The following is a 23,917-nucleotide window of genomic DNA, read 5'->3' on the forward strand; positions in this document are numbered from 1 at the left end:
TTCTTTCGCCACGATTGTAGTACTTCAGCTTAGGTAATGGAACAGAAGGAATTCATGAACTATTGGTCAGAGCCAATCAGTCCAGCAAGTAATGATTGGACAGTATCAACTTACGGCTTTTACCAGGGCCCACTGAAGTTTCTGTTTCTCCGCCTCCTTGTGCAATTCAGCTTCAGCCATTGTTTTACGAAAAATAAATATTCAATTTCAGAAATAAGAAAACTAGTCAATTCGGATACGGATGGCGTATGCAACGTACCAAATAATGGGTCTTCGAGGGCCGAACTACAAGACTTACTCCACTGGGCTGAAGAGCTGATTAGGCAGATGCCCGGAGTGGAACAAGACAGGAAGACACTTTAATGGTCGGTGAGCTGACAGTAAAGTTGCACCTCGAAGCAGTCTTATGGGGTTCAGTTGTATTCAGTTTCGGGGAAAAGTGCTATGTTCAGGCTAAAGGCTCACTCATTCTACCCCATTCCACTTGCCACACCTACTTTGACTTTCAATACGGTCCTTTTTCCCAGTAACACCCTGCTTCAACTACTGGCCAAGGACAGTTTCAGTGTCCTGGGCTCCATATCGAAATCCAATGCTGTCACTTGTCCGGGCACTTCACGGCAGTCAGTGATCTCCCTCGAGTGCGTTGAACATAAGGTCCTTATGGCTATGTGTGTGTTTGTATATCCTATTCCCGTCCCCTGACCCCGGCACCGTGTGTATACCCTGGTCTGGGTCCGGGTTGTGGTCGTGCCGGGGCTTATACAACCACTCAGTGACACAAATAAAAGTAAACATGATAAAACCATTGAAACTTTTTCCATTTTCACTTTTGAGTGTGTTTGTATTTTGCTTCACTTTGGTTTTGTGTTGAAGTACTTCCTGCTGTCAGCCCTGGACCTTTTGCCGGCCCTCTCCCTCTTGGCGCCAAGTTCAACCACACACACACACACACACACACACACAGATACTCGTACACCAACACATTCCTGGCTGCATCTGTGTCCAAGTTAATCTCAAGTGCAGCCGAGAGCTAAATATTTACCATTTGCGTTGACTTTGCGTGTCTCTCTGTACACACACCAAGCTCTCCCTCTCTTTCTTTCTCGCTCTCTCTGCCCAATAAACATCCACTGCACCACTACCCGCTCCTTCCCGTCTTAACGCTGACTCTGACCCACTATTCACCATTTTGTGTTGACTTCTCGCTTATCATCGATGGTGTTGAGGTCTCTCCGTCCAAACAGACAATCAAATGACCCGCACTTTTCTTCTCATTCTCCCTCTGTTCTATCTCTCTCTTGCCTTTATCTCTCTATCTTCTTCACACTCTCTCTCTCTCGCCTTTTTCTGTCTCCTCCTCTGCCTGTCCTTCTTTGCGTCTTCTTGTTTTTGGCTTAGCTAAAAAACCCAGCAGAAAGTTGTTAAGCTGAAAGCCGGAGCATGCCTTCTTCCGTAACATCTCACCGGGTGTGTTCGTTTTTCCTGATGACCGCCACGTACACTAGGAAGAATATCGCACTCCATTAAGATGGTCACCTTGCACACCTGCCTTGTGTAGAAAATTTCGTACAATTTTACAGATTAGGGAGGCCGAAACAAGAATCCAACAATTCTCGTAATTCTCAACGGTCATATATAGCATTATTCGCAATCCTTTGGGCTGTAAGGGTATCTAAGGCTTCGAAACTCTACGGTTTTCGCATGTTCTACCGTTTTTTCCTATTTGGTTCCCTTCCATTCAAAGAGTTGAATTTGTTGTGCATAAATTGTTTATGTTAAAGACCCTGGAACGGACATTGAAATGTGGGTTGTTCGGGCTTGGATTCGACTTTTCTACGTGGACATACATTTATATGTACATCAAGGAAAAAATTGAATTTATAATTCTTCTTTCAACAATAAGAACAAAAACATAAAATATTCATGGGGAAAAAGTCTACATACAGTCAGTATTATAGTTTCAAAGTCATCTTAATATTAATACTTATTATATTTTTAATATTTGGTTGGTCCACCATTGGCATCTATTACAGCCTGTAGTCGTCGGGGCATCGATGCCACCAAATTTCCCGTTGTTGTGGGCGGAACTTGGGCCCAAGCTCGAATAAGGGCGGCTTTGAGACTTTCCCGACTGCTGATGTCATACTTCCGTACCAATCTTTCTAAAATGTCCCAAAAAGGTTCGATTGGGTTAAGATCTGGCGATTGCGGTGGTGAACGAAGCTGTCTTGGGGCATAATACAGCAACCAATCCCGCACAACATGTGCGGTGTGCTTTGGATCTTTGTCCTGCTGGAAGATCCAACTGCTTTCCAGGCTCAATGTATCCACCGATGGTTTCAAATTATCTTCCAATATCTTCTTATACTGGAGGCGATCCATATTCCCTTTCACAACACCAAGTTACCGACTCCAGACGACGCCATAGCGCCCCAATCCATTACACTACCGCCTCCATGCTTGACGATTGGTATCATGCTCGGTATCCTTTCTCCAAAAGTTTGGATCCTTATTTAAGTGCGCTTTGGCGAACTCCAGCCGCAAAATACGATTCTTTTCAGAAATCAATGGTTTCTTACGTGGAACTCGGCTCTTGAAGCCAACCTTGTACAAAAAATTGGCAATGGTTTTTAGGGTGCATAACTCCTAAACACTTTTCGATGTGTTCTGTCAATTTTGGTGCAATTATCTTCGGGTTTTTATTGACTTCCTTGAGGATGCTTCTCTCGTCGCGACTCGATAGCTTCTTTGGTCATCCTGATCTCTTCCTATTTTCTGTGGAATTGTTGCTGCTGTTGTTGCGAATGATGGTCTGGACGGTGGATTTCGCCATTTGATTTTGTATCATTACGAAGGCTGATAATCAAATTTTGCACAAAAGACTGTATTTCCTTCTTTTTTTCCATTTATTTTTCCAAAAAAAGAGTAACAGTAAGACCCAATAAACTTGATAGGCGACGAAGATAGGCGTCATAATAGTCGGGGACTCCCTTTTTTACCTACTATTTCTTGAAATATTAAAGGGAATTCCCACGTATGTAGACTTTTTTCCGTGAACATTTTATGTTCTCTCCTAGAAACCTTAGTATACATATATCATTTTTAAAAATTTTTTTTGAAATAATGATTACTGTAAGTGTTTTAAATAATGGCATACCAAGTTCTTAATTTTCATTGCGAAAACATTGAAATATTGAAAAATTGATGCTGTATGTTAACTGCATGTTTGTATGTATATCTAAAACTCCAATAGCAACCACATGAGGGAGAAAGTGAAGAAAATGTAAATGTCAAATATCGTTTGAGGTTATGTTGACCGTTGACGATCTGCTGCTCCTCTACTGACGCTGTTATTCATGACTCAATCAGACAAAGAGTTGCGCAAATACATATATATCTTTCAAGGCCTGCAGATGGTCATCGCTGGATTGTTGCTTTACCAACCAGAATAGGAACAGGTGGAATAAGAGAATTTTAAAACTCAGAAAAAACGAGCGGGGTAAGTGCAATACAATAAAATATCCGATGCTCAGTCAGTGATTTATGTAACCTTTACTATATATTTTAAGCGTAAGCGTATGCTATCCCTCACTCCCTCTCTCTCTCCATACCGCTTATTCCACTACATCTGTCTCTCTCTTTTCTCAAGCCAACACTTAACAACCGTTATAGCCCGCACACTGCACACTGTGTGGACGAGAGGGAATGAGTAAGCGCGTGGAATGGATTGCGTAGTCACTGCAATTTAATGTGCTCCTTTTGGCCATAATAAAGATCCGATCTGATCCAGATTCGGCAATCTGCTAGATATGATCACTCCATAGGATTCTGCGTTCGGTTTTCGCGTATTTTGAAAATTCTGGGTGCATTTGACATAAAGGCACGTCCTTTCAAAAACTATTGCGTTTTTCACATCAAGTTTACATTTTTCAACATCACTCAACCTTTTCCACTTTTCAGCATTATAAATTGTGGCTGCAGCATTATCATATGCTTGGCTGGAGCTCAATGAGTGCAGAACGGATGCAGGAGCCAACCAAGGCATGCCCCGAGGCTATGATTGCTTAAAGCTCAGTTCCCTACAAGGCTTTCCGGGGGATTGACAACAGGTGAACCAGTTAAATGTTTCTTTAAGATTTAACGCACTCGGCGATCCAACGAGGCACCTCATTATGAGCCGGATAAGGATTCAATCCTCTCCTCGATTTCCACCTTCGGAAAAGTACACGTAATGAAGTCTTAATTAAGCTTTGGTCCTGGGATCACTGGAATTGATTATGGCAGTGACATGAGAATGGAAAATTCTGCTGTGCTTTACATGAGTTTCAATGAGTTGGCAGAATGCCAAAACAGCTTGCCGTGCTCCCCCGCTAAAGGGCGTACATAAGTCAATGCTCCCACGCTACCAGCTATCAATCAGATGGTTCGGGAAGGGAAAAGGGTATGATTTGGGGTTGGTTATGTGACTCTGTAACTCTGCGCCTGGCAATCATTTCCCGAACAGCTGTTTGCTTTCACTTTTAACGCGTCCCGCAATTAATTTCCGTTTGATTGTTTGCCTCTGTCTGTTCTGTATCCCCCTTCCAGAATGTGAGTTAATTGCATTGGGGCTTCTGCTCCGCTTAAGCTCCGCTTAGCGCTGTTTCTATCTCGCTCTGCGCGATGTATTTACCGCTATAAATAAAGTTTTATGAAAAGGAATAGGGTTACTGGAGGGCTGAGGAGAGGAGGGAACTGCCATGTCAACAACTTTTGCGGTGGAACTTTTATTCCATTTTTAGCAGGCGATGACAGACATACACCCACACTCATACAGAGAGATAGAGAGAGACAGAGAGCTCAGTCTGTGGTACAGTTGTGTAAAGTATTTGTATATCAGTGTTGTCAGTGAAAATCTGTAAAGTTACTGAGAAAAGCATTAACCCCGCCACCTGGTGGCCGGGTGGAAAGCAACAAGTGTTAGGGGCATCTGTCTTTAATCTGATGTGGTGCTTGAATCAGATGGCCGAAACCACAGCATTAAGCTAGCAATAGCTAGAAAATATAGCCAGCAGATATCGAAAAATAAATAAATTTTAATTTTATTTTAGAGTCTTCATGTTTCTAAGTGACCATAAATAAATCCTCATTAATAATAAAAGTGCGGAGTGTCGAATGTATACACTGAGAACAGTTTAAACACTGGCTGGGACACCTGTTAAATTTTTTAAGATCTAGAAGTCATGAAAAGGGAAGTCAGATACATTTTTTAGTCAAGAGAAGGGCATTCATGTCAATTATATTTACAACACAGAATACACAAAATATATACGAACAATACGAGTAATAATTCGAACAATAAACCCGTCACCAGAAACTGAATATCAATACCGGCTTACTGCACCACACACAGCAGTAACCACACAGTATTTGAGGATTCATCGTTCGCGACAGAAAGGATCACCATCAGCTGAGAGGCAATTGAAATTCAACTGGAACCCCTTGTAAGCAGCTTTTCTATTGAGGTGAGCCAGAAACTGAGTGTATGTAGCCGAGACTTGATCTCATCTGCCGTTTTTCGCCACTCAGCGATTTCAGAATGGTTATAAATCTGAATCCAGCAACCCAAATCGATGCCTTTGGGCTCACCGTTGCCAGTGGGAGCGGTAACGGCGAAGGAAACGGAGACGGAAATGGTAACCATAACTGGAACAATAACGGCAACAATAATGCAAGCCACATAACTGGCATCTCGAACAACATGATGGGCATCTTCAACCATGCCATGATCGGTGGGGCCGTGTACTTGCATGTTATCTATGTCGGTGAGATGATCGACAAGTGGGTAACCCTCGAAGAAGCCATGAGCTTTTGCTATGACGCGGTAATTGCATATGTCCAGCTACAGCTGGAACTTTTCCAGAACTTGGCACTGGACTCGTTCGAGCCCAACTAATCGATCATGTGGTTTGCCATTTAACCATTGGCTTGGTTGTGAAAATTTATTGTAATAGTTTTCAGAATGATACAAACCAAAATTAATTGACCTTCAGCGGTCGGTTTCTGTTTTCGGTTTAAAAAAATTTCTAAAAAGTGTATCGATTCTCGAAAATTCTCTGTAATGCACAAAGTTCAATCACTTCAAGTAAATAAGTTGGATTTTGTTATATTTTGGAAAGATAAATTCATTAACGGTTGATACACCAAATATAAATGACATATTAAAAAAATCATACAGTCCACTAATTCATCACCTGACTTCATAAAGTAAAATATAAAATCTTGATCTATTAATCTATTTTTTAACGATTCTGAAGCTCGCTCTGTCTCTCTCTAACACACACGTTTCATGGTCTGCTTTGCCTGCACAAGTGTATTTCGAAATTCCGCCGCACCGGCTTCCGTCCCCGCAAAGGACGAAAATCTGTGGCATCCACAATTTTGAAGATATGAGAAAATACAAATTAGAATCACAGAACGCACTCTTTGTCGTGTCGTTCAATGTTAGCGTCGTCTGCCGGAGGAGAACCATACTGATTATGTACCGTGTATAAGTGTAGAGTGGCGGCCTTAGCAGCAACTCACAACGTTCCCCCTCGTTTTATATACATACATATATGCCTCATTTTGCCTCATTTTAACCGCCATAACCACAAACAGCTCGGGCCTTTAACAGAGCTTGTGGAAGCAGAGACAATGAGGGCAGAAGATAAAGCAGTGGTCCCGTATGGTGGAGTGAGCGAGAGGAAAAAATGCTTGCTAACATCGCTTAGTGAAGAAAAGGAGGAGTGGCCAGACGGGATGAAGAGCAGCAGATTTAATATAAGAGGAGTTGCGAATATGATAGGAGAGACGACCAGAAGAACAAACAGTTTTACATACACACTTGATCATAATAATAGGTACGCACATCTAACTTTAACACATCATAAACTTTAACATAACAGAAACAGATTTTATTAAATATTTAAAATTTAAAATTAGTTCTCAATTATTCTTAAAGTATTTGCTTTCAATTTGTACTTCAGAGTCAATTTTAGGCTGATCAAAATAATAGGAACACTTCATGTGTTGTAATGAAAAAAGCTTGTTAATTGATTAAATATTTTTTTGTAAGCTAAATTTGTAGGTAAAATTAAATATCCACTGTATCTCGCTCTTTTTTTTGGGGCCCACACCTACGTCGTACCAGGAAAAGCAGCCCCATATCATTATGTTGCCACCTCCATGTTTGACAGTTTTTTTTAATAAAACATGGATCGAATTCCTTTCCCTCAGGGCGTCGTACATTCCTTTCGCATATTCCATCGCATCATTCCCAAATAAATTGATCTTACTTTCGTCGATCCATAAAATGTTTCTCCACGTTTTGTCTCTGTTGCATCCTACCCAATCTTTGTGATCCTTGGCAAAAGTTAGCCTCATCCTTATATTTTTATGGCGCATAAGTGGGATATTTCTCCTTGGAAGGTTGGCTTGTTGTAGTGGTCTACGGATCGTTGGAGCACTAACTTCTTGGTCAATTTCTGCTGCAATAGCCCTTGACGCCTTAAATGTCCTTTTGCTCAAAGATACAATGTGGTGGTCAAGTGTTTTGCTGGTTTTTTGTGGCCTTCCGCGAGTTTCCTGACGTGTTTTCCTTTCTAAAGCATTTTTAACAAAACTATGCGATCGTTTTATAAATTTGGCAATGGCCCGAAGAGAATTGCCTTCTTTTTCAGGATAAGAGCCTATCGGGCTTCTTCCTCTGACCAATGACTCTTTCGACCCATTCTTGTAAGAAAAACGAGGGGGAACGTTGTGAGTTGCTGCGGACACCGCAACTCTACAGTTATACCCGATACTTAGTCAGTATGGCTCTCCTCCGGCAGACGCCGCTAATATTAAACGACACGACAAAGAGTGCGTGCGAGAGAGACCGAAAATCAGTCTGAGCGTGACGTCGGGCGCTGCGTAGCCACTGCAAATTGATTTGTTCCTATTGGCTATAAAAATGATCTGATCTGATCCAGATTCAGCAATCTGATAGATATGGTCATTAGCTATGATTCTGCGTTTTTAGTTTTCTCGAATGTGCAATATTGTGGATGCAACAGATTTTCGTTCTTTGTGTGGGCGGAAGGGGGTGGGGCGAAATTTTGAGATACACGTTTTATAGTGAGATCTAACAGGAGTGCGGATACCAAATTTGGTTACTCTAGCCTTAATAGTCTCTGAGATTTGTGGGTGCCCCAGATTTTCGTCCTTTGCGGGGGCGGAAGGGGGTGTGGCGAAATTTGGACACGAAACGGTCAAGGTCCGATATCACAGGAGTGTGGATACCAAATTTGGTTGCTCTGGCTCTTATAGGTTCTGAGATCCTTGAACTCATATTTTGCAATTGGCAAAGCCGACCATGAAACCTGTGTGTTAGAGAGAGACAGAGCGAGAAAGAATGAAATTGTTTTCTTGACTCTGGCTATAATAATTATACGATCTGGTTGAGATTTTACACTCTAGAACATATAGTCATCCTCTACGATTCTGCGTTTTTGGTTTTATCGTATCTTTAAAAATGTGGATGCCACAGATTTTCGTCCTTTGTGGGGGCGGAAGTGGGCGGGGCGAAGTTTTGAAATATTTTTGTAGCAGTGACATATCACAGAAGTCTTGATCCAAAACATCGTTGCTCTAGCTCTTATAGTCTTTGAGCACTAGGCGCTGATAGGGACGGACAGACGGACGGACGGACAGACGGACAGACGGACAGACGGACGGACGGACAGACGGACAGACAGACATGGCTCAATCGACTCGGCTATTGATGCTGATCAAGAATATATATACTTTATGGGGTCGGAAACGATTCCTTCTGGACGTTACACACATCCACTTTTACCACAAATCTAATATACCCCAATACTCATTTTGAGTATCGGGTATAATAATTAAAAAAGTTAAAGAAAGAAGAGAAGCATGTGCACCTTTCATGCCGAAAACAAACAAAAATTTGAATCGATCCAAACATTATAATAAACGCACCGAATTATAATAATAACATTTACCACAGCTTGTAGCAACCATCAGAAATCGCAGTACAAAGTGAGTGTTCCTTGATTCCTTGATAAGTGGTTTGCAAGAAATATTGTACCTATATTTGTTCAGGTATATTTTCTTTGATTGCCGTGTACTACTTTACTTAATGACATTTACATTATTTTATCAATATTTATAACGTTCTTTTCTTTAAATCCCTTATTGCGCGAATTTCTAGGCCAGTCGGAGAGTTTCTTTTCAAGTGTATTATGCATAATCGAGTTTTAAACCTTCATAATGTTTACATAAATCTTTTATTTTGCTCTCCCCCTCTAGATGCCTGTAGCTCTTGCCTTCATAACAAGGGTAGGATGGGCGAAGTGTTCCTCGATACGTATGAGGATAGTCCGTCCGTCTAATTGGAAATTGTCCGTGTCATATGGTCGTAAATTGGTTGGCTTGTCTTGCACGTTGTATTGAAAATAAAGAAAATTAAGGGCCTAAGACTATGGCTAACAAAACTTTACCCCCCTTGCCAGCGATCCAGCAGCTAAAAATAATACGTGCCGGTCATAGCTGAGTAACAACATCCCGCCGTAATACTCGTTTTCCATTACAAACATAGCTAGCAATCGGTTCTCCTATCTTTATTTCTATATTTTTCCCATCTCTAATGAAAAGTAAAAAATTGAGAGAGATCTCGGTCTGCCTTGCACCTCTGTATTAACGAACAAACCAAACTGTTCCTTCTGCGAACAGCCATACCAAAAGACAGAGAGAGAGAGTGATACCAATTACGGCGCTTACGTTTAATTACGTATAATATATATTGTATAGGTTACATAAATCTAATATTAAATATGTACATACATACATAGTATATACTGACTACGTATCGGGCATATAAGTAGAGCCGCAACCCTGGCCGTGGCTCGTTCATACCTGTTTTGGCAGTCAGGAAAAAAGTTAAGATATTAATCGTTTTTAAAGTCTAGCTAATCGTAACTATAAATGGCTATTCAAGATCGAGCGTGATTTGCACAGCTCTGCTCCCAGCAACAATTAGCATTGAAGAGTTTTACCTAGTTTTAACGTTCAAGTGACCAGCTCAAGTGTCCTTATGACATTTTTCAGGAACATCAAACAGCTAAAGCTTAAGAGGCAGTTTGCCACGCAGCCAAAGGTTTCCCAATGCGTCCATATGCGTAATGCGAGCAGCTCACAGAAATGCTGCTTTGTACGGCTGAGGAATTTCAATTGCAAATTAGTTAAAAGCCAACGTCAACGGCAACGCCTATCCAAAGCTATCTTTGCTCTAGCTTCTGACAAGCCTAACTACCTTTTGGCCGACCTGCCCCACCATCTTCTCTGCGCGGCGAGACCACGCTCGACCACAGCTAAAGTGTTCCTCGTACATTTGCCTGCCTCTTTCTGTGTGTGGCAAGTTGAATGATTTATGTTGATTGCGTATAATTGCATGTTGTTTCCTTGTCCTCCGCCACCACCCGGTACTCGTCCCCGCCCTATTAAGTCGCACGCCACGTGACAAATCCATGCTTCCATTCGTGTGCTCATTCCTTGCTCCTGTCCTTACCTCAGACTTTTTGCGGCGCATTGTTGCTGTGGAAGCTAAGATGGGTGACGGGGCATAGGGAGGGTGTTGCTTCCTTTATGACGCTCCATCTGTCAGCAGCTTGTTGTGACACTGTCATGGGCCAGGAGGGGGCAGACACCAGGCAGCTTATCTAATTACGCTCCCAAAAGCACGGAACAAAAAAATTCCAACCAAGTCCGCCGGCGAAGTTGTCTTTTGCGGCACGACGCTTCATTTGTCTAATGCTAACGGCCAGGCGCACAAGTGGTGAGTCATGGTCTGAGGTCAGGCGGTGTGGCGTAGGTCTGGCGTGGGATGGCGTGGGATGGCGTGGGATGGCGTGGGATGGCTGACTTTCGCCAAATGGCAGGTCCGCGCGTATTTGTCTCGCTTGTAAAGGAGCGCAATTTGCAATTAAAGCGCGTTCGTTTCGCGTGTGCCTCTGCATCCTTGGCACCGATGCCTTCTTGGCATCTGCGTCTCCATGGCCGCATATTTCCCCCCATTTGCAATTGAATATTTATCTGCATTGCAAGGGGTTGGGTGTGGCGCAATAAAAAACATACATTACACATACGCGACGGATACAGCAAAACAAAAAATATGAATCAAGTCAGAGAGTCGCAGAGCTATTTCCCAATCAGGCAAAATTGTGATCAGAAGTGGATATTAATGGTTGTTTCATTTTTTCCTTTCAGGAAGTACTGGCGTACACAACACCACCACAAAAGTTTCTACAGGAATGTACAGCACTTTTTGGCATTCGCTTTGGCAGATCGTATTTTCAATTTCTCGCTTAAGTTTATCCCAGTGGTTCTCAATGGAAAAGCAAATTAATGTGAGGGAGACTCTTCGGCAGAGCAGAAGATACACCTGTCTGCCTGATATTCTAAATTGCCATCAAACTGAATTACACCTTTTTTTGTATCGCTTAAAAACGGAGCGTCGGACGGACCCGAGTCCGTTTGCTAAGAACAGCCATTTCAAAAATAAAACATATTTACATACTGTACTTATCGAAACTCTTTGTGTGATTAATTTCAAATATTTCGCGATTCTCAAATAATTCTGATGTACGCAGCGCAACAGTATACTCGTATGTAGTTGCAATTGAAAAATAATCCACTATAATGAAAGCCAATATAAGGAAATCGCTAAATCGTTGAAATTCGCTAAAAATTCTATCTAAAATATCCAGCCATGTTTCATTTCTATTTGTGTGGTTAACAGATATCCTTATACCGGCTAGTTTATACGATCTGGACGACTAATCAGGCAGCATTTTACAGCGCCATAAGGACACACAATAGGAAAGACAGTTCTGTTCCGAGCCAAACGCAAAAGGCATGCCAATAAAATGTACTTTATGCTCAAACGTGCGTGGACTCTAAAACCAGCAAAAATAAAATAGAAAAATTGGGGAACGAGTGGCCATATCTCTTTCGCTCGCCTTTCGTATCACGCAGGTGCTTAATTATAATTTTTCATTATGCTGTCGCATGCAAAATTCATGAACGAGATGAAAGTGGGGACTCACTAAAGATCCAGGCCCTGACAATAACATAAAGAGGGCTTCACAGCCTTCGGAGGTACCGGACATGGTTGCCTTGATTGGGGGTCAGATGGGTTCATCCCGGGTTCGAGACGATCAAAGCAAACACATAAACGTTAAGCGTTTTATGGCCAAAATGTGTGTGCTCATTCCGGGCTGCCACTCTCCAGCAACCCATCAGAAATGTAGCCACTGTTGCCAGTAAAAGTCCCCGCTGCTCATATTTTTGCGCTGATTCGCGCAAGTCTCACTGCCACTTCCGCTGTCTGGCTAGATGCTGGCTGCTGGCTGGCTGCTGGCTGGCTGCTTGCTGGCTGGAGCCTGACTGCCTTTTCTGCAAATGTTGCAAATCTTCTCGAAAAACTTGTCGTAAAAATATTTCCATCAGCCAAAATAAAGTAGAAGCGATGTGGCTGGGGATGCGCATGAAGATGGAGCTGCTTTCGGAACGGGCCAGGAGCTGGTCCAGATAAGCGTAGCATTCGCAATGAAGCAATGAAATTGGCAATAAACAAACACAAACGACAACGAATGTGGAGAAAAGGGCAAGAAAAGAGGAAAGCAGCAAGCACAGCAATGCCAGCTGAAGCGGATCTAGGCTTCGGATACCCTTGTCATTCACAGATATCGTTCCTTGTATAAAATTCCGATCTTCAATTCCAGATATACATTTTAAGATACAATTTTCCGACCCGGAACATACATATATTCTTGATTAGCATCAATCCGATGGAGGAATGGAGCTATAACCGTTGAGAGTAGAGTGTAGTAGTAGGTGCTGCATCGAAATAACTAAAATATTTATCGTTGGTTGGAAAGAGTATAGACGAAAATAAAAATGGAGTATTATATACTATCACGTATCACGATTGTCTCGGCTTTCGTGACTGATGTAAGTTGGCTTGGATTATACTAAGAGATACAGTTTTTCCTAAAGCAATATGATTCATATTGTTTAATAATATAATCAATCTTTCCAGGCAGGCTGTAACATGTTGTATTGACAGCTTATTTATTGATGTACATGTGAGAGAATTCTGCTTATAGGTGAAATACTCATTACGTTTTTTTGAAGATATTTAAAGTTCAGTTTTAGGAAAAATTGTAGTATCCCGTGGAAGGGTATTCGAGTACAAAAAGTACATAGTTTCAACTACGGTGGCGCAAAATGCCACCGGAAGACGATGCCGTGGCGCCAAAATAAGTGAAGCAGATGAAGGGGGGAAAGACGGTTTATTGGGCAAGGGGTTGGGGAGTGGATGTGGATGGGAAAGGAATGGAGACGAATTTATAAAGCATAAGCTGTATAAACATTAAGATTACATAAGCGTCGACGGGAATTCCGTGGCATAACAACGACACGAAGCAGTGCTCAGGAGTGTGTTGGGGCTGAGTGGGACAGTGGCAGTGGCAGGGGCAGAGCCAAGCAAGCGAAGCTTGCAACATTTTAAGTGTCGATAATTTGGTATTGGGTGGCGCCACCTCGAGGTGTGGCCCTGCTTAAGTCTCATGCATATGCATAACACACAGAAGAAGAGTGGGATGCAGGAAGAGACACCGAAAGGCAGATATAAAGAGAGAGGAAGGAAACAGTGAGAGCTGCAACATTTAAGCATTGTGAAATGCAGCAGAACATTTACACGTCTGAGCCAAGGCAAATGAAATAAATGTAAATTTTCTGCAACACCATGAAAATTACAATTAGAACGAGAACAATAAAGAGAGACAGAAGAGGAGATGGAAACAAAAGGGGAGTAAGAGAAATAATTAAATTAAAGACTCTTGGGCTTTAAGGCTGATAGAAATGGTAAGGAACCATCGAACTGTGACACTATGTATATACATATGTACATATGTAATGGGATAGTGACCTACCCGACATAGAAAATATATTCTTGTTCGTATGCGTACTTTCGACATATACACATATGTGTGTACCACCAATAGCGCGAAAATTTGAATTTGAATCGATACCCCCTATACAAAATCGAGCGGGAATGTTTGTGGGCTATTGATCCTGGCAACGCCTCCTGGGTGTTGCACACATCCACATCCAACACAAAACTAGTATGTCCATAAACTCTTGGAGTAACGGGTATAAAACTTATATCTTAAAAAAAACCTATTTTAACGAAAGTTAGTGTCGGGCTGTGTAATTAAACCTTTCTTGAAGATATTCCTGCATGTCTACTTTTTAGTTAAATAAAGTAAAATGCAATGGTGCCGATTAGGATTAGGGGCTGCTGGTATCAGAGGTGGTATTGGCACTTTGTTGAATCTGGGGCTGAGGCACTGGCGAGGAATGGACTGGGCATTTGCTACGTGATTTGTTTGCCGAATGTGGCAAGTGTGTGAGTGCGGCACCGCGTACACCTCGTACCCCCATGTGTGTGTGTGCTTGTCTGTGTGTAGAATCAACTCAATTAGTGTAGCAGAACGGCACGGCGGATGGGAGGGAGTGGAAGAGTGGAATTCCCAAAGCAAAAGCTTACCGCCAGCTAAGGTCCCCATCCCATCCCCGTTTCATCTGGACCGCACACTTCCGTACTTGGTTTATTGAGTTGGCATGACCCTAATTTAAAGATGATTTAAAATTCCCGCAACGAAATTAACCAAACAAGCGCCAATCAGTGGGCGGGTTTGGGAGTGGGGGCTGTGTGTGGGGGAATTTATTGTTGGCCGCCATTGGACACTAATGCGGAGAATTTATCATGGCCAGCAGCAGCAGCGTGCACAACGAATAGGACCAGGACCAGGACCAGGAGGAGAACGAGAACGAGGACATGGACGTTGGCGAGGTTGCGGCGCTAATGGTCGCCACTTGGCCAACATAAATTATGGTTAATCAGGAACCACCAGCAGCACGAGGAGTAGAAACAGGAGCAGGAACGAGAGAAATCCTTTAAGCGATACAGATAGCCACAGATACATGGCGTTTATCAGATACAGACACGAAGGAAAAATGCAAATTGAATGCGGTCTGATGATAAATGTCATCTCGTATTGGGAGCATTTGCTCTGGCATATCAGTGTTCCTCCAATTAGACTAGGTCTGAAAGCTATAATCAATAGGTATGCTTGACTCGAGCGAGATTTCTAACTGACTTCAACTTTCTTGCCCAACATTTGAATGGTTGATTAATGAAGCATTGACGATTGATGCACTAATGAATAAATGAAACCGAGTGCCAAGCTATTGGAACTATGACGCTATATAACAATGTATACCAACACTGATCACATTGAACTCCTTCTTCCTTTTTAAACTAAATGCTTGCAAAGTTTGATTGGCAAATATCTCATTAATCTCATCAACCTCATTGTATGGATTCGAGATACAACGGTACAGTGACCAGTGCTGGAAGCAGAGTGGCTTTCCTGAAGCTGAAAGGCATTATTTGAACGGAGGAACAGTTTAAAGTTATCTTGAGAGCTGCCTTATAAGCCCACTTCATGCTCGTTGGAAGGCGCAAGTAGATCGAGGAGCTGCACGGCACTTTTGAAACCGTACACAGCGAGCTCGGGAGGCTGAACTACGACGAAACTGGCAGTGTGAACTGTGCTATGACTTCGAAGAGTTGTCGTGACGCTGAGATCACTAAGCGGTTTTCTCCCGTTACTGCGCATTCTACGTTTTCTGAGGAAATCAAACCTTAAAACTGTCAAAGGGATTCTTACTTGATTGTTCACCCAATTGGAGTTTTCGAACAATTAAATGCCAACTGGAGCATTGGATTGTGCCTGATGGAGCAGAGGACAGGGAATCAGCGTCGGATCCGTCGGAACGAGTCCCCTCTATCTGCTGACGGGCCTCGATCTGGACATCGCGCCGATCTTCGAGTGTTGCTGTGCCCAAGTTCATCCCAATATTGGCCTATTGGGGAAGGCAGAAAATTCGAGTCGTCTAGTCTAAATTTTAAAAGCCCTGCTGATCTGGACATATCAACTCCAGCACTTGGTTTGAGGGCGCCATTCTTTTTCACGTCCAAAGACTCTTAGCCTCCCACGACAAGGTACGCAGCCCAGTATTCGCCAATCCATATAGCATAGCCAGTGGTGCACGTGTGGAGTAAAGTCCTATTATTGTTTGTTGTTGTTTGCACGGGCAATTCGGCCCGCCAGCCCTTGAACTTAGTCTGCACCTGTCACTCACTTGGTATTGAACATCGTCTTGGTTTCTAGTTCTTCCAACCGACACCGTCTTGAACCTACCCCTGCGTCTTCAATCGACATCGTCTTTGAATCGATCTAAGCCAACTGACTCGTCGTTCTTTCGTGGTATATCTAACTCTATATATCACAAACACACAACAAACATTTAATTCAGTTGCTATATTAACCAATCCCTGCGTTATTATTGTATTTGAAATCAATAGAATCCACGCTGCTGAAAAAGTGCAGTAGCTCAACACCCAGTATGCAGAAATAACTTTTATTTTTATCAAAAAATTCGAATGACCCTAGAAATTCTGCTTACTGCTTGACGGTCATTCAGTACGTTGAGAAGTGTGAAGACTTGGCCAAGGACTACGTCTGAATCATGTCTGAATGATAACAGTAACAGTAATTGATATCAGTAATTTCATTTAAGTATTTCTGCATATGGTTATGCACTGTGAGTGAAATAATCGTCGTACTGCACTACATTTCAATTGAAGAGAGTAAGACCAGCAATACATACCATTTTGGAAAAAAACATGCAGTGATAGTGAGAGGTATGTATAATATATAATGGTTTATGGTCTTGTAATCGAATTGGTGGCAATCCAGCTTAAGAGAAACGGTAACGAGAGAAAAGAAATTCTGCTCCCTTTCGAGAAATCCTGGGTACACCCTTGTTACATGGTTTTCTGAAGATAGACCCTGCCCAGCTATCTCAATCTATTGCTGCTCACACTACCCCCCAAAGAGCATTCCTGTCAAGTCTCTCAGTCTGGGACTGAAGCGACGCAGAAAGCGGAGGGGGGTTAAAAATTTAACTAAGCTGGCAGCCAAATGGCAAACTATGCGACGGAACCAGCAGCAGCCATTAAGAGGATTCGCCAGCCTCTCAAGACAGCAGCAGGAGAAATCGCGGCTCATTCCACGCCCAGAAGCCTCGCAATGCAGCTGCTTTGATTGCCGCAAGCTGCGACCATGCAATGTAGCAAGTCAAGACCGGACCGCGAAAAGCTTGCCGCGTATCATTCCCGTGGGCGTGGCATCTGTCATGCATGCTGCCAGCCAAGTAAAAGCAGAGATGAATTGCCATACGCTGTTCGAGGAAAGAAACGGAGTAGAACGGGGTACCAGTCCTAGCAGAGGTGTGAGAAAACTTCAGAGAAAGACAGTCAGGGGCAATGATTTAAGAATGGGCCCACAATGTATGGTTAAAAGAGCAAAAAAAGGACAGTCTGCATACAAGAAAGAGCAACGGAGACAAAACTAAACAAAACTAGGGGAAACGATTTGAATCGCAGCAACGGCCGCGACTCTACCCGACGGTATGGTACAGTACGGCTTCCCACCTCCACAGGGCGCGCATATTCACCACAAAGAGCGTGTGAGAGAGAGAGAGAGAGACAGAAAATAAGTATGCGCGTAGATCGTGTTGCGTAGCCACTGAATATTGATTTTTGCCTTCTGGCTATAATAATAATCCGATCTAATCCAGCTTAATACGGCAGTCTGCTAGATATGGTAATATTCTACAATTCTGCGTTTTTGGTTTTCTCGTATCTTCAAAATTGTGGATGCCACAGATTTTCGTTCTCTTTGGGGGCGGAAAGGGCGTGGCAAAATTTTGAAAGAAGCTTGATTCAATGTGATATTTTGTTGCTCCAGCTCTTATGGTTTCTGAGAACTAGACGTCAAACAAGACGGACGGACGGACAGACAGACATATGTAGCTCTATCGATTTGGCTACGTGTATTGACGCTGAACAAGAATAAATATACTCTATGGGTTCGGAAACGCTTCCTTCTGCGTTACACACATCCATTTTACCAAAAATCTAATATACGACTATACACATGTTTAGTATCGGGTGTAAAAAAAACGGCAGAGAGAGAAAAAATATGTGAACTTCTTTGATATGGAGGTTTCATTTTACAGCAACGAACGTGTTTTCACTTTTTAAATCTACCTTCAGCGATATCTCTTTTGGGCTCATAATTCCAGCATTACATCAACAAGGAGCGATCAAAAAAGGTGGTGCATGCTTACGGCTTCATATACATACATATAATCATATTCTCATACTCGTAAGCCATGTTTAATTTTATAAGCTCATATACTATGTATTACTGACTACTGCATCTAGACCATATCTCATTAGGCAGTTCATAAACAATTATTATCTTAGAATAATCTAGAATCGAATTTGAATTTTCCCATAGCTAATTCACTTCAGATTGAAGTCGGTACTGCTTCTGAGTATATAATTATTCCATTTTTGGGTCCCAACTTTTCCTAGCAGGATACCTACAATACACTCAAAAAAAGCTCCAAGCTCAATTTAACATCGCACGTCCAGCCCAATCAATATGTAGTGGAAAGAGAATAAAAATCCCAAGTGAAATCCAGTTATATTCAGTCCGGTGTATTCCGTTCCACATGCACCTTGTCAGCCCTGTTCGATTTGTCCTCCGTTCGGTTTCAGTCTTTTAGATGCGTTAGAGCCCCTAGGGTGTGCTTTTATTACGCAATTTATGAACGCGTTTTGGCCTTTTGCCGGAGTTTGCTTGGGTTTTGTTTGCGTTATCTTTACGCTGGATGCCAAGCGCGGAGTGGAGCTGAGCCAAAAAGGGAATATTAATTTATGAATATGCCCTATCCCAAATGCTGCTGATCTGCTCCTTTAGTGAATTAGGGGAAATTTGGTTGGGATTATTAGAGGATACATGTTATTTCTGTAGTTATCGATTCAATTATGTTTCGAATTCTTTTTGGACTTTTCATTGGCTTAGTGAACATCCATTTCAATCGTTTTAGGATCACAAGATTTCCAGTAAATCAATCCTAGGGTCTATCGTTAGACATCGATGAACAGTTTCTAAAGTTTTCAGTATCATCTTGCTTAGATTGCCTTCATTATTAGAAAGGGTATTTCACGTTCTTCGGAAATTTTACTCTTCATTCTTAAGCATTTTTGTTTGCTCCCTTTTGTCGAATTCCTGGAAACACAGTAATTTATAGCCTGGAATTTTGTGCGCCGTTGCCAAGGCAACAAAACGGAATTGACGATGGGAAACAGCACGATAAAAGGAACAAGGAGCGGGTACAAAAATGGGAAAAATGAGAACTCAGGGGCGAGCGGCGGATACAGAGCCCGAGAAACGGAGACAAAGAGACCACAGCGGGCACGTATATGGAGGATGACAGTTGAAGCGATGTCGCAGAGGGCGCGTTTTAATTACGCCAGATTTATTTATTGCGCATACGACGCGGTGCCCGTGGCCGTAGCAACCACCCACTTTCATCTACACTCCAACTCGCACTCACAGTTCCTCAAGTGCACTGGCTAATTTGCAATGAACGTCATCTGGCCTCCAAACTGAACGCAGTCCAGGACCACCCAGACCCAACTACAGCAAACTTGCACCTGACGCCGGCCATATCCAAGGCGATAAATTGTCGTTAAAGCGAAACTGGCAAAGGAGACGTGGCTCCTGCCTCTACTGTTCCTACTGTGGGTCCTCCTCCATAGCTGGTTAGCGGGGCAAACGCTAAAAGTGTAATTAAAATTTAAATGCTCGCCAACATGAAATGGAGGGAAATGGAGATGGAGAGCCCAGGCTAACAAATACATCTATATGACTGGCAGATCGGATTAATCATCCTCGGTCCAAGAACGCAGCACAGTTGATGAGGTATCCTCCAGGAGATGGCAATGGAGATGATGGATGCGGCTAACAACACCCAGCACCCATGTCTGGCTAATCAAATTAGAAATCCTCGTTCCAGGGGGAGCTCCGTTCCAGTTCGAGTCCCTACTGAATCCCCAGGCAAGGTTGAACGGAACAGCTATATATGTATATATGTAAATTAATTGGAATTACTTGTACATATTCTTGATTCTTGGCTCAGAATACAATATATTATATTATTATTCCATATTTCAATATGTTTATTATACCTGGTGCTCGAAGAGTACAATGGATATTAGATTTGTGGTGAAATTGGATGGGTGTAAAACCCAGAAGAAAGCGTTTCCGTCGCCATAAAGTATATATATTCTTGACCAGCATCAATAGTCAAGTCGATAAGGGACAAGGTCCCAGAGACTATAAGAGCCAAAGAAGTCAAATTTTGTATCCAGACTTCTACAAGTGTGTTTCTAAATTTCGCGCCGCCCAGGGTCATAGACCATCTACCATTCTAGATATGATTATCAGATTGCAGAATCTGGACTAGAAGGAAATATTATTAAAATCAGAAGGAACAAATCAATTTTCCATTGCTACGCCACCGCTTCCACGCGCTTACTCATTTTCTCTAGCTGTCACGAACTCTTCCTCGTGGAGGGGAGCGAGATATAACGACAAATGTTTTTGCGAGAAAAGTGAGAAAGAGACAGTGTTGAGGAAAAATGGAAACAGATGATTACACTACTCCACGCTGTGAACCAAAGCGATGATTTGATAGATTTGGGGCTTTAAAAATGTTTAATCATTTATTTTTTCTAGGTATAGTTAATCTAAATAACTTACGCTTGGTTGTTGCAAAAAGCAAAAAGCGTTACAGAGAACATATCTCTGAACCTAGCGCAGACTTTGCAATTCTGAAAAGCTGATAAATTCAGCCATAAATCGGAACCAAACAATTTGTCACTTAAGTTTATGTTCTGGAAAATATTAAGCTTTCAAATTCAAAACTTAAATTTTTTTGCGGTGTTTTTTTTCAAATCTTTGCCTTTGAAAACTTAAAATAAATTAATTTATTGTATTGTTGTTAAGAAGGTATTGGGGGTGTCTTTGGCATAGGCCACCGGCTCCTGTGGCGTCTTCTTGGAGGCTTCTTTTAGCGATGCCCAGTACACGAGCCGGGCAGTAGCAGATGAGATGCTCCAGGGTTTCGATGACCCCATTTTCATAACATTTCCTACAACTGTCTCGGTTGGTGATGCCTACCTTTGTTGCGTGCGCGGCAGCCAGACAGTGTCCTGTAAGTATAACCCCACATATTTCTATATAAATATTACTATTTACAATATACGATAAGAATATAATTTGTATAAGATGAGAAAGGACGAGATTCTGGCACTGCTAGTTGCGGATTTGAGGCTTAAGTTAAACGAACTAGGTTTGGAGACGGTTGGTAGAAAGGTAGATTTGCAAAACCGGCTTCTTACTCACTATGATCTTTTAGTGGAGGTAAATGAGAGTGATGGGGTTGAACATGAACATTCATTGAAGTCAACAGAACCGCAACAAGTTGAAATTGAAGAAATCGGAAATAGATTGGCCGGAATAAGTCGCAGAGAAATGGAAGCTCCAGTTTCAGCTAGGTCGTGGTTCACGTTGAAGGATGTGGAAGGTAGCGTTTCAGAGTTTTCCGGTTCAAATAGCTTGGATGTTAATCAGTGGATAATTGAGCTTGAAGAATGTGCACTGACCGTAGGCTGGAATCAGCTGCAGACATTTATTTATGCTAAGCAATTGTTAGGTGGCGCAGCAAAATTGTTCATACGCAGTCAGCGGGAGGTTCGGGATTGGAATAGATTGAAGGAAGCATTGACAGAAGAGTTCGGTGAGATTCATCGGAGATCGAATAAGCGACAACAAAGGAAAAACGAAACGTTGCAGGAATACTTGTATGCTCTGATGGAGATCGCGAAAACCATTGATTTAGAAGACGAAAGTTTGATTGAGTACTTTGTGAATGGTATTCCGGATAGTCGAACCTATAAGGGATTGCTGTATCAAGCCAGAACCATGAGGCAGTTGAAGAATCAGATTGAAGTTTATCAGAAAATGTGTGGTCCATTAAAGTCGTCAAACAAATATGAATCGCGTAGTTTTGGTAAGCAAATAGATGAAGGAAAAGGTTCAGAATTAGTTAGGAAATGTTACAAGTGTGGAGATACGTCACATATGAAGAAAGACTGTCCCAAGAACGTTTTCAAATGTTTTAAATGCAACCAACCAGGTCATAAAGCAGCAGCTTGCAGGGTTGAAGGACAGGCAAAGCAGGAAAGAGCAAACTTAGTGCAGGGGGATATGGTAACGAAACCATCAGGTATGTTTACGTCCTCTGGGCTAGATCTGAAGAATGTGGTACACAAGGCAATGTTCAATGGTCTTGTAGACACAGGGGCGGATTTATGCTTGTTAAGCCGCAGAGTTTTCCTTCAGTTAGGAATTGGTCAATTGACAGGTCGCCAAAGATGTCTGACTGGAATAGGCCAGTTTCAGATCATCACTATTGGAAGTGTAATGATACCCGTGAAGATCGATGGAATCGATATGAAAGTGGAATTCAATATTGTGTCAGATGAAGACATAGCTTTTGAAGCTATTTTGGAACATTTTAAAAGACATTGACATGAAAGTCACCAAAGATGGAACAGAATTTGTGCGACGATCTGAGGTCCCAGTAGTGAGTGATGTTGCACAGGATGAGGAATGAGGAATGAGGAACAAGTTTCTTGCTCAGAGCTATTGAAAGAGTTTAGAAGTTTGTGTATGTTAAGTTCAAAAAAAAAAATTGAAGATAAGATGGACATAGTTATCGCAGTTAGAAGCATGTCAAGTGAAAGGGATGATCAGGGAGTATAATCCAAAAAGAAATTCTAGGAGTCAGGTAAGAATGAAGTTAGGGTTAACGGATGAGCTACCAGTCTACCAACATCCCAGACGTTTAGCAAGCAGTGAACAAAAGATAGTAGACGAGCAAGTTCAAGAATGGTTAGACGAGAAGATAATCAAGCATAGCACGTCAGAATATGCATCTCCTGTAGTTTTGGTCGAAAAGAAGAATAGGAATAAACGACTATGTTGTGATTTTCGAAAGTTAAATGAAAAGATAGTAAGAAATAACTTTCCAATGGTGCAAAAGGATTGTGTTATGGAAAAGTTAGAAGGAGCAAGGGTATTTACCACATTGGATCTGTCGAACGGGTATTTTCACGTGCCTGTCGTGGAACAGTCACAGAAGTACACTTCATTCGTTACCCAAAATGGTCAGTACGAGTTCCAGTATGTTCCATTCGGTATATCCAACTCTCCGGCAGCCTTTAATCGTTTTATAATGTCCGTAATGCGCGAGTTAATTAAAAAGGCGATGCAATTATTAACATGGATGACATTATCATTCCTAGTAAAGACTTGCAAGAGGGACTAGAAAGATTGGGAAGGGTGCTTGAAGTGGCAGCACAAAACGGATTGAGAATAAATTGGTCAAAGTGTCAGATGTTACAGAAGAAAGTTATATTTCTAGGGTATATTGTTGAAAATGGTACGATCAGACCAAGTGAGGAGAAAACTAGGGCAGTGAATCCTCACCTCAATACCCAGAGATAAAAAGGGAGTGCAAAGATTCTTAGGACTGACGTCGTATTTCAGGAAGTTTATTGATTGTTATGCAGTGATTGCAAAACCATTGTCAGATTTGCTCCGGAAGGAGGAAAGGTTTGAGTTCAAGGAGTTACAGCAGATAGCGTTCGAGCAGTTAAAGGCTGCACTGACCAGTAAAGCAGTTTTGAGGTTGTATAACCCTAAGTTGCAAACGGAAATACACACAGATGCGTCCAAGTTTGGATTTGGTGCAGTATTGCTGCAGAAAGACCCAGAGG

The 23,917-nt window shown here is 42.1% G+C and overlaps 1 protein-coding gene across 1 annotated transcript; it reads left to right on the top strand.

Annotated features, from left to right (window-relative positions):
• Window positions 1–5,238: 5,238 nt before the first annotated feature.
• LOC108162654 lies at window positions 5,239–6,266 on the top strand. The gene is made up of 2 exons (XM_017297487.2): window positions 5,239–5,507; window positions 5,572–6,266. Exon 2 carries the CDS (start codon window positions 5,582–5,584, stop codon window positions 5,936–5,938), a length of 357 nt encoding a protein of 118 aa, XP_017152976.1. The 5' UTR covers window positions 5,239–5,507; window positions 5,572–5,581; the 3' UTR covers window positions 5,939–6,266.
• Window positions 6,267–23,917: the final 17,651 nt, after the last annotated feature.

This window comes from Drosophila miranda, chromosome XL (genome assembly GCF_003369915.1).
Source record: "Drosophila miranda strain MSH22 chromosome XL, D.miranda_PacBio2.1, whole genome shotgun sequence".
Taxonomy (NCBI): Eukaryota; Metazoa; Arthropoda; class Insecta; order Diptera; family Drosophilidae; genus Drosophila; species Drosophila miranda.

Bases quoted from the DNA above. Each gene is read 5' to 3' on its own strand.
- LOC108162654 (XM_017297487.2), top strand. From the start codon at position 5,582: ATGGTTATAAATCTGAATCCAGCAACCCAAATCGATGCCTTTGGGCTC.